Here is a 12,467-nt window from a genome sequence, read left to right on the forward strand (position 1 = left end):
ACTACACCATAAATGAACTGTTTCGATTTGCCAATGGAAATACTACACCATAAATGAACTGTTTCGATTTGCGCGGTTTCACCAACCGTTCAAGATAACTAATACTCTCTGTCAATGCGTTCAACGTGTAAATGCATTTCATACCTGATATACTGACATGGTCCCAGCTGGCAAACAAGACTTCTAAGAGCTTACTGTTTCGGCATAACTTCATCTATTCATCAGAGGCAACAGATTTTTGCAAACAATTGCGTCATCACTGATTTTCAGTGATCCATTAATATATTTGTACCGCTATTGTCAACGTTCACGCCAAAAGGAATTTTTTCGTTGGAAAATCGAACTTGGTTATTCTCTAGCATTGATGTTTCACATTTCTATGGTTGTTTACGTTATGAGTATTGGTTGATAACAACATCTGGTGTCACATGACACAAAATAATATGTGTATGCCTGAAGTAGATAATATTTTATTCAGGAAATAATAGCTAGAATTGGTTACCCGAACAGACTAAATGGTTATATTTCCCTTTAATATAACAGTGTTTCAACACACAAAAATGTTAAACAAACACACGTTTGTGTTTACCGTTATACTTGCCCATGTAGCCGTCGTATACATGTAAATATATAAATGTTGTGTACATTCATGGGTGGAATTGAATACAATATTGAAATAAGGAACGTGTTCATGAGGCGAGACATTTCAAAACAATATACAATCTAAAGTGTTGAATATCTTCTTTGGTTGACTACAAACTACATTTTGTACACGTGCACATACCTTAGCTACATCATAGATAATATATATTTCATATTTTTTTGTTATCTATAAATACCCACATCTAAAATCAACCAACATCCCAGAAATACAATTTCACGCAGTTAAAATTATAAATCTACTCAATAGAATACAAATGGATCCCAGAACGATGCTTGATTTCAGGACCAGAACTTAGGCAATCTAGACTTGTCAAATCATTCTTTACTTGGAGTCCGTTTCAAATATATTCTCTAGGATCTGGGGACAGATAGAGTAACACATAGTCAATGAAAACATTTCTTTAAAATATATTTTTTTTATTCGGAAGAACCTTTCTCCTTCTGCTGTTATGGCATCAACTAAACTAGAATTGGTGAGTATGATCTAGACTTGCCTAGGAATTTAGTAAAACAGAATACCTAAAAAATATAAATTCCACAGTCATGGCGCAGGACCAGGCCTAGGAGACAGACTACCGCGTGAGTATTGCATTGAGAACTGACGGAATCCCGCTAGGGTCAGCCTGGGCCAAGTGTAATCGGATATGTTGCTAGGTCTCGAGTTTGAACTGTTGGCATAATAGAACAAGCTTGGGCACAGTGGTGCAATAAAGGGGATAGTTTTCTTCCTGGATTGTTAATGTAGAGATTAAAGCATTATCAACGCACAATTTGTCTGTTTTAAAAAGAAAATGTGCTATTGTGATTTCATATTCATAATAATGCTATGCTGTACCAGTACATGGATATTACTTGCTTGTACTCGAGGTACATTGATAACGTATGCTTGTAAAGGCTGGCATGGGACTCGGTGTAGCCGGTGTTGGTTTACTATCAACTATAACCGCCACGCCTATCGTACTTGACATGGAAATAGCCGCTGGAGTCTCTGGACTGGCAGGAATAGCGATAAAATTTATTTCTCGTAAGTTGCCAAAGAAAGCATTAAAACATGATAATATTCGGATACTCGCCGAATGAGTGAGTGAGTTGTGTTTAACGCCGCTTTTAAAAGTATTCCAGTTACATCACGGCGTGTCAGCTTAATGTGGGAGGAAAGCCCGAAGTGATGCAGGTCTCAGACGTTTAGCACTTCGGTGAAAGCCACGAGCACGGGTATGGTGCTGACAAACCTAGAAACATAATCGGGGCGAAGCGGGATTCGAACCCACAATCATAGGTTTCTGGCGTGCCCAAGGGACGCAACTCTGCACAGCGAATCGCGGCGCCTTAGACGACTGGGCCACCCGTGCCCCCGATACTCGCCGAAGCAAAGTTGAACAGCATTGAGGATCATATTTCAACAGCACTGGCTGATTGTAAGATATCCGAGGAGGATTTTCGTTCAGTGTTGTCAGAACTCACCAAATACAACACAATAAAGCAGGAGATTCGATCTTAATATCGTAAGATCAGTGGTATTAGCGAAGACGAGAAAAAAGTACATAGAACAGGGGACACAAGCGCGTCAATTATTCCGTGCCAAAACCAAAGAACTGGTTGGAGATTTAAAATAGATTGTTTCATATCATTGGATCGCACCGCATAACAAATCATACATTCATTTAAACGAATGCTTACATAAATATATAATAATGGAGAATTACAATCCAACAAAGGAAGAACTCGAAAAAGCTATCGAAGCATTTATGCTCAGGGACAAAATTATCAAATGGAGAGAATTACCACAAGGTATATATTATATCAATGATGTCAGACCAACCAAATACGGTCATCAATTGTTTCTTTCCAATTACCAAGAAGAGTATATAGTCTGGTCTCCTAGTAAAATGAACGAAGAACTTAGTAAAAATGTTGAATATCACTTTGTTAAAAAATTATGGTATGCGTATGAGTAAAAATAATAGAGAATATTTTCATTACAATTTAGTTTAGTCTCATCATCGTTTTTGTGCTAAAAATTCCCTCTATGGTATCATTGATTGACTCAAGGTAGTGGTGAGCTAGGGTCAATTTAACTTAATCTCATGACGATCGTTGAATCGCATCAGCGTTTACACATAAAAAATTCCCCCTGTTGTAGCAGTATAGGTATATAAATCTGGCTCCAGTGGGGTTGCGGCAGAATCACCATTACCTATACTACTTTCTGTGACGTTCCTTGTAAGAGCTGAACATTTAATATTGGAAAAAGGCTCAGGGTAGATGAAATGGAAATTTGCAATAACATATTGTGTGATGCATAAATTGGGAGCTTATTGCAATTGCAAATATCGTCTTTCTTTTTTGACAATAAATAACAACAAATTCAATCAAACGAGTCACAGCACGACTGTATGTGCTCATATTTCAACGCCATCATCACTGTTCGTGTGATGATTAACCGATCATTATTGACTTATCAACACTGACTATTGGACAATCTTTTGTTCCAAAGGGAAATAACTCTCCTTTTGAAATGATATAAGCGACGGTCCAAACTGTCACTTCCGGTCTGGTTCCCGGATCAATGCGCGCTGCGACAACTACACTCTCCAACCCAGAGTTCCATGCGGCCGGTGTCATTTATACCGGTACAGTTCCGCCCCTCTCGAAATAAATTCTCCCCCACCCTACGAAATAAAATCTCCCCCCAGAATATTTCCTCCCCCGGTCGTTTTATAAATACTTGCCATGCAGTTCAATAGTTGCCAAACACTTCTGATAGAGACGATGTTGAGAATGTGGAGTGAAAAGGGCTTCACTTTGAGCACTGTGTTTTCTTTACTACCGCAATATGAGACAATAAAGTGGTATATAGGTGGATATAATATTAGCCGTTAGATATAAAGAATGTTTAGTAACTTAAGAAGTTCTAGGACAGTTATTAACACATGTCGTGTCAGCCCTATTACATTCGCGATTGTCCACTTACAGAAAACATCCTGTGTTGGTTTAACATGAATTAGTAAATGTTAATTAGGGATGCCCATAACGTTAATTAATGAAAGACGAGTAGTCAAAACACTGTCATTTCCTGCCCAGGACATCACACCCCTACACGCTAAGGTCGGTGAGAAACATTCTCATAAAAAAACACACACAGTCAAGACTGTAGATTCCCGTCGTCTAGCTACAAATCCCTGTGATGTATTAAAGGTTGAAGAATTTTGAACTGAACTGTCCGAAAGTTTATATCTTAAATGTTGGAATTGGATACAGTGATAAAGTCTTATATCAATATGTAGACTCATAAATATTGGTTTTATGTTTCAACGGAGATCTGATATTTTCTTATGAAATATCGCGTATTAGTGTAATTTGCATGCTTTATTCATTGTACCATTCTAAACCATGTGAATGTTGTAATATCAGTCAATCGGATGGGAAAACAGCCCAATCCTCGCTCTATAAAGGACCATGTCAATCATTTTGTAAGTTGAAATGACCCCTGATACTTTATGAATACTTTATAACAGTTTATTCATAAACTTAATGCTTCGTACTGTAGGCCTGTGGCCTCTTCAGTGCTGAATAAAGATTGAAAATACATTAGTCAATCAAAGATGAAGGTAACTTTATACATCAGAGTTCTTTAGAATTAGTTCATGTTTTGTTCTTAGACTAACATTTCAACCATCGATTGTGTTCACATGTAGACTCAAACTGGTATATTAAAAAAATGTATACAGACAACAACAACTGTATTAGAAACAACAAATTCTGTAGAGACTCATGTCTCCCATCCTTTGTTTGGTATGATTATGTCTTATAATTATTTTAGGATGGAAGGTACAGTTACCAAATAAAATATTCTGAAATATCAATTCATTATGACCATATTTCATAATCTATTTTTTAAAGTAACCCTCCTTACATTAAAGATAACTTTTTAAAGAATATAGTACTTAAAGACATTGCAACAAACCGAATAATCAGGGGGGAGACTTTATACTGAGGGGGGCGCGAAATATATCCGCCCGGGGGAGATTTTATTTCAGAACAGATTCGCCGGGGGAGAATCTGTACCGGTATAAAATCTCCGGGGGGAGAATTTGTACGGGGGAGAGTTTATACCGGGACACCGGCTTTATTCCCTACAGAATTTCAAGAGCGTATTCAGAAAATCTGTGTAAACGTTTCATCATACGTGAACCTCGGTTACTGTTTAGCGACCGTGCAGGTATCAATGGTCGGTATCAGCACGGTCTGGCCTACAGTGAACAGCCTGTTACACACACGTCCACTTAGGCGTCTCCACGGTAAGGAACGAGAACAGACTCCATTCGGTCTGAATAGGACAAACAGGTAGGTTCCTTTCTCTGTGTGATTTTAACGTGTTTTATGCAAAATACACGCAGGGCTTTTTTGTTTTTGTGTAGTTGTTTTTCGTATGCGTTTGCTGCAAAATCATAGTTATGATCTGCACCGCTTTTACTATCAGACATCCACTGGTCGCTATGTACTGCACCATTTTTAGTATCAGACATCCACTGGTCGTTATGTACTGCACCGCTTTTACTATCCGACATCCATTGGTCGCTATGTACTGCACCGCTTTTACTATCAGACATCCATTGGTCGCTATGTACTGCACCGCTTTTACTATCCGACATCCACTGGTCGCTATGTACTCCACCGCTTTTACTATCAGACATCCACTCGTCGCTATGTACTGCACCGCTTTTACTATCAGACATCCACTCGTCGCTATGTACTGCACCGTTTTGACTATCCGACATCCATTGGTCGCTATGTACTGCCCGCATTTTCTATATGACATCCACTTGTCGCTATGTACTGCACCGCTTTTACTATTCGACATCCACTGGTCGCTATGTACTGCACCGCTTTTACTATCAGACATCCACTCGTTGCTATGTACTGCATTGCTTTTACTATCCGACATCCACTTGTCGCTATGTACTGCACCGCTTTTACTATCAGACATCCACTCGTTGCTATGTACTGCATATGCATTGCTTTTACTATCCGACATCCACTTGTCGCTATGTACTGCACCGCTTTTACTATCAGACATCCACTCGTCGCTATGTACTGCACGGCTTTTACTATCAGACATCCACTCGTCACTATGTACTGCACCACTTTTTACTATCAGACATCCACTGGTCGCTATGTACTGCATTGCTTTTACTATCCGACATCCACTGGTTGCTATGTACTGCACCGCTTTTACTATCAGACATCCACTGGTCACTATGTACTGCACTGCTTTTACTATCAGACATCCACTGGTTGCTATGTTCTGCACCGCTTTTACTATTCGACATCCACTGGTTGCTATGTACTGCACCGCTTTTACTATCAGACATCCACTGGTCACTATGTACTCCACCGCTTTTACTGTCAGACATCCACTGGTCACTATGTACTGCACGGCTTTTACTATCAGACATCCACTGGTCGCTATGTACTGCACGGCTTTTACTATCCAACATTCACTGGTCGCTATGTACTGCACCACTTTTACTATCAGACATCCACTGGTCGCTATGTACTGTACCGCTTTTACTATCAGACATCCACTGGTCTCTATGTACTGCACCGCTTTTACTATCCCACATCCACTGGTCGCTATGTACTGCACCTCTTTTACTATCAGACATCCACTGGACGCTATGTACTGCACCGCTTTTACTATCAGACATCCACTGGTCGCTATGTAATGCACCGCATTTACTATCCGACATCCACTGGTCGCTATGTACTGCACCGCTTTTACTATCAGACATCCACTGGTCGCTATGTAATGCACCGCATTTACTATCAGACATCCACTGGTCACTATGTACTGCACGGCTTTTACTATCAGACATCCACTGGTCGCTATGTACTGCACCGCTTTTACTATCCGACATGTACATCCACTGATTGCTATGTTCTGCACCGCTTTTACTATCCGACATCCACTGGTCGCTATGTACTGCACCGCTTTTACTATCAGACATCCATTGGTCGCTATGTACTGCACCATTTTTAGTATCAGACATCCACTGGTCACTATGTACTGCACCGCTTTTACTATCAGACATGCACTGGTCGCTATGTACTGCACCGCTTTTACTATCAGACATCCAGAGCTTATGTGTTAACGACCAATGGACATTGGGTGGAAGAAGCGGAACTACTATTTCGCAGTAGAGTATACTAAAGAGTATAGAATTCATTCTTCTTTCACCTGGGACTTTCAACAATCATTGGGACCTCATTTATGACATGATATTATATATCAAATATATGACATTGGAACGAAAGCAATAAAGACATTAGTGATCCATATATGTGTTGAAAATTGGGAACGGATCACAATTAGCACATAGTAAAACCTCAAGTCTTGCGAATTTCAAAATAAAGCCATACAACTGTACAAATTCGTCTGAACCTTGCGCAAACTGATGTAGTCATTGTATGTCAAAGAAGTTTACAGCTCTGGACATACCATCATCATCAATTGTTTTAGAAATTGAAATCTGGTAACTAAGGTTGCTATATTGCATATCTCTATCAAACAATAGAGTGATGCAATTCCCTATTTTGACTTGTACCATGTATCTCGTGAGATCTCAGGTGAAGCCTTTGCAGGTGTTTGTGATCGGTGTCACAGGTGGGACAGGGGTACGTTCACATTTTCGAGCACACCTGGTACCATCACTATTTGATAGTGATTCATAAACACAGTGGAATCTACTTTTAACGGAGATTTCTTATCCTAATGTCGCTTATGTTTAGATATATAGCTTTATAAGGATCATAATTAAGATGAAATTGATATCAAACAGCTGCTTGTCCTCCCTTTCTTTTATATGGCAAACTGTGAAATATGAACATTATCTCGATGTCTACAGTTGATATGATCATAATGTGCCAATCTACTTAATTCAGAAGATGAACATACTGTTGTGACAGTACAGAAGTGTTATCTCTAGATTTAATTGCGCAAAATTGAATTTGAAACCGCTTATCGCTCAAGTGTAAATATAAATACCCTTTTATTCTCTCTTATTAAAACCTGAAGCTGTGATTATAAGGCAATTGCATGCTTTTCGCTGTCAAACCTCTATCTCTCTCTCTCTTTGAGAAACCTTAAACAATAACGTAACTCTAGCTAACCTTAGTCATGATCACCCATTTTTCAGTTTGTAGCTGCGCCTCTGAACCCGCAGATGGGTTATGCAGTACCCATTGCCCGGCATCGCCGGACAGTCATATATGCATGTTTGGCCGTCATCATCGTGTCCCTGCTGGTCGCCTTCTCACAGCAACGATGGGCTCTGATGGACATGTTTGACACGACCCCGGGAACCATGAGGCCGTCACTTGGAGTAACAGGCCCACAGAAACACAGGGTCATTGTTACCTCCAAAGGTAGGACTGTGTCACTGTCGCCAATACAAGCAATTCAACCGGAGCCGACGCAGACGACACATTGCCCGGATATTCTAGGTCACATGACCCAGGGAAGATGGCGGACGTCGGTTCTCACAAGGAAGGAGAGCAACGCGATTCTTGTGTTCCTCACCCACCCGGAAGCGCGGTATCGCTTTCCTCCCGAATATCAGCGGAGGGATGCCAAGTGTGGTAACGTGTCTCACGATAATCCAAAATATGAACCGTTGATCCGAGCCCTGTGTAACCCACTCGGTCAGACGCCATGTTGTTACAACAATCATTGTGAGGAGAGGCCTGTCCACGAGTGTTTCTGCCCCAACTGCATTGATATACGACGGGAGAGACATGCCGAGTTTTCCACGTGGGTGCCCTCGGACACGCGGTGCAAGTACAAAACCTATTCCGCCAAGGAAGCTTGCCGTGTGTTGACAGGAACCGTCCTTCATTTTGTGGGCGACTCCTTCGTCCGACATCTCCACACAGCGATGTTGTTGCTGCTGAGCGGAAACGTTCAGACTGGTGCTCTCAACGCGGGGGTGCCAACAGGTACGTACACGATTTTATCTTATAATGATGAATGGTATTGCTGCTTTAAACCAATCCGATAAAAATGCAAATAAGGTCACCTTGCAGGAACTACTTTTAAGCTCCTTACATCAATGCAATATCTGGTTGCGCAATAAACTATTGACTAACGTCCTCGATGAGTTTAGACACGGCTTTCCTCGTGTGTCGGTGTGTCACACGCGATTCATAAAGTTCCTGAGTGAAACTAAACATTGATTATGTTAATAAAGGCATCATATGATACAGAAAGTATTACCCTTCTGATCTTAAATATCATATGTTAGAAACATAAATATGCATCAAGGGAACCTTGGCGATATGATATTTAGGATACAGAAACTATAGAAGATCCCATCTGTCAGATTAAAACGTTCCTTTTCAACGGAAACACCCTTAGCGTATAATCGGTTTTAAACAAATGGCTGTGAAATATCTCTTTTCGTCATGGGTGAGTAAATGAGTTTGGTTTCTGTTGTTTAGTTGAACAATATTCCAGTTATCTCGCGAAACGGCAACTTAATATCGAAGGAAAGCACAATGTACCGATGTCAGACGTTTACCACTTTAGTGAAATCAAAATCGCAAAGTGTGCATTCAGGTTGTGATACGTTTATACCTCCATACACGCAGGTCACTTCTTATAAATAGATTCGTGAAGAATAACTTAATAGACTGCGTTTTTAATCATTAGCACAGACGAAAGTGTTGTCAGCCAATCCGAAAACAGTGGTCCGCTAGTGAACGTGGCCTTCTGGGTTCTTTTTAAATTTTTGGTTCATAAACGCAATAAACTGGGTTTGGTAAGCCAATCAAATGTCATAGAATCACCCGCTATTCATTCATTTCAGCATAAGCCTAAATTAAAAGAGACCCTGAAGATCCGTGTTACAATAGGTCTTCACAGCAACCCATGCTTCTCATGAGATGAGTCTAACAGGATCGGGGGGTCAGGGCTCGCTGACATGGTTGATGCATGTTATCGTATCCCAGTTGCGTTGATCGATACTCATGACATCAATCACTGGATTGTCTGGTCCAGGCTCGATCATGTACAGACCGCCGTCATATAGCTGGAATATTGCTAAGTGCGGCGTTAAACAACAAACAAACAAACAATAAATCCAAAGAAATGCTCCCCCCACATAGAGTTTAAATACGTTTCTCAACATACATATTTTAGGATCACTTTTGCTGGAATTTGCTGGAAAAATATAAAGGATTCAGGTTGTACAAAATCTTAATAATGGCTCACTGGACATCATCTATTCCACTTCCCAGATATCCTTGGCAAGTGCTCGGGTTGGTACATGTTCACGGAGAAGACATGCCGACATCACCTCAACTACAACTACGTCGGCTGCGGCGGCAGTGTGCGCGTCGTCATGAAGTACTACTACAATAGCGGGACGGGCAGGCGGCTGAAGGAGGAGACGTTGCGGGAGCTGAAGACGCCGCGGACGATGTTAGTGATGGGAATAGCAACCCACGACGCCCATAGCTCCAAGAGGGTTAAAGGAGGGTTCCTAAGTCCCGTTCTGAATGCGATGAAGAATATGTCCCTGACATGGCCCAAGTTGCTGTGGGTTGATCAACACGCCCCGGGTTTAACGAAGACACCCTGGGATCTGGAAAAAAGCAGGGAAAAGGCAAAAACTTTCAATTCCGAGATGGAGCCGTATCTTAGAGAATGGTCTGTCCCCATACTTAAAACGTATAATTTAACAGACGGGATGTGCAGTTTTGATTCCGAACACTATGGGAGGGGGATAAACATGGCAAAGGCAAATCTTCTTTTGAACTACATTGAGGAGATACAACGGAAGGGGGAGTGGTCATAGCTTACACAACTGACAGGGCAGTGTTAAATTATGACGATCTGTAAGTATTACATATTTATTTGCATACTGGGAGTGTTAAAGATCAGACCATTTAATATTCAGAGTGTGTGTATGTGTGTTTGGGGCGGAGGTGTGTTGTTTTTGTTGTTGTTGTTTTTGTTGTTTTTTTTGGGGGGGGGGGAGTGGCTTGGTGTGTCTGTGAGGGGGGGGTGGGGGGGGGGGGGGGGGGGGGGGGGCTCATCGAAACCCACACAGAATATCATAGGGTCGGTCCGTGCATAGCGCAAACCAGTAATTGTATGTTTGCACTGCTTTTAACTGTTCATCACAAGACGTCTTTGATGTTTACCCAGTATAGAGTTCCACACCTAAACGGTATTTGTAGGCAGCTCACCTTTTCGCAAACACTTGGTGTCATCACAATTTGATAGGTATTTAGGAGAGAAACCTTTTGGCGATTTTTTTTAAATTTCAGGTATTCTAACTGTAGATTAGATACATCTTGCTTTATTTTGACACAGAGCGCCTCAGCGCGAGGTTTCAAATGTGTACTTGTAAATAGGAGGTATCAAATCTACAGTTAGATAACCACAAATTTCAAAACACAGACGGTTTATCTCCATTCTACCACAACGACAGGAGCTCTTTAAAATAGTGCTCTCTTGGAACGCGTATGCGTACTGACACATAGGCAAATAGGCCAGCTATCTTAGAATTTGCCGAAAAGGTAGCGACAAACGTGAACAATATAACTCAAGTTCAAGCTTCATCACTTATATTCTCGACTAGTTGGTTACAGCAGACATAGTTTTTAAAGAATTGATGAAATAGCCCCACAGATTTACATATTTCATTTCATCGCAACCGTTTGCGCACTTGCACCGCTGGGAATCAACCAAGTCAACAAGGCGTATTCCATTGTAGAAATTGTGACAAAAACGCTAAATTAATTTATTTTTCAAATTACTCAAATCAGTGTTTTATTTATTTTGAAGTTGTAATTATGTACCAGTTGCTTTGAAATAACCCCCCTGTAACAGTAATACATATTCAGAATGACTATTTCTCTACGCCGAACTTCGGACCGTGAACATTCCGGGGTAGAATATAGGTCTTCAGCAACCCATACTTGCCGTAAAAGGCGACTATGCTAGACGTAAGAGGCGACTAACGGGATCGGGTGGTCAGGCTCGCTGACTTGGTTGAAGCATGTCATCGATCCCAATTGCGTGGATCGATGCTCATGATATTAATCACTGGATTGTATGGTCCAGACTCGATTATTTACAGACCGCCGTCATATAGCTTGAATATTGCTGAGTGCGGCGTTAAACAACCAACCAACCAACCAACCTAACGAAAAGTATTCGGAGAAGGCAAAAGAAACGCGCATGTCATCAGTAAATGAAAAGCGCAATTTAATAAGGTCTTGAATGAGGTCCTTATCGTGTTGAATGAAGTCCTTATCATGTTGAATGAGGTCCTTATCGTGTTGTATGAGGTCCTTATCGTGTTGAATGAAGTCCTTATCATGTTGAATGAGGTCCTTATCGTGTTGAATGAGGTCCTTATCGTGTTGAATGAGGTCCTTATCATGTTGAATGAGGTCCTTATCATGTTGTATGAGGTCCTTATCGTGTTGTATGAGGTCCTTATCGTGTTGAATGAGGTCCTTATCGTGTTGAATGAAGTCCTTATCATGTTGAATGAGGTCCTTATTGTGTTGAATGAAGTCCTTATCATGTTGAATGAGGTCCTTATCGTGTTGAATGAGGTCCTTATCGTGTTGAATGAAGTCCTTATCGTGTTGTATGAGGTCCTTATCGTGTTGTATGAGGTCCTTATCGTGTTGTATGAGGTCCTTATCATGTTGAATGAGGTCCTTATCGTGTTGAATGAAGTCCTTATCATGTTGAATGAGGTCTTTATCGTGTCAAGGTCAAATGA

General features: G+C 40.9%; 1 protein-coding gene across 1 annotated transcript; it reads left to right on the forward strand.

Annotated features, from left to right (window-relative positions):
* Positions 1 to 4,903: 4,903 nt before the first annotated feature.
* Positions 4,904 to 10,678, forward strand: LOC124122432. The gene is made up of 3 exons (XM_046485502.2): positions 4,904 to 5,010; positions 7,863 to 8,661; positions 9,961 to 10,678. Exons 2-3 carry the CDS (start codon positions 7,890 to 7,892, stop codon positions 10,518 to 10,520), a joined length of 1,332 nt encoding a protein of 443 aa, XP_046341458.2. The 5' UTR covers positions 4,904 to 5,010; positions 7,863 to 7,889; the 3' UTR covers positions 10,521 to 10,678.
* The last annotated feature ends 1,789 nt before the right edge of the window (positions 10,679 to 12,467 follow it).

The sequence above is a fragment of the Haliotis rufescens genome, unplaced genomic scaffold (genome assembly GCF_023055435.1).
Source record: "Haliotis rufescens isolate VD_foot unplaced genomic scaffold, xgHalRufe1.0.p SCAF_16, whole genome shotgun sequence".
In the NCBI taxonomy this organism is placed as follows: domain Eukaryota; kingdom Metazoa; phylum Mollusca; class Gastropoda; order Lepetellida; family Haliotidae; genus Haliotis; species Haliotis rufescens.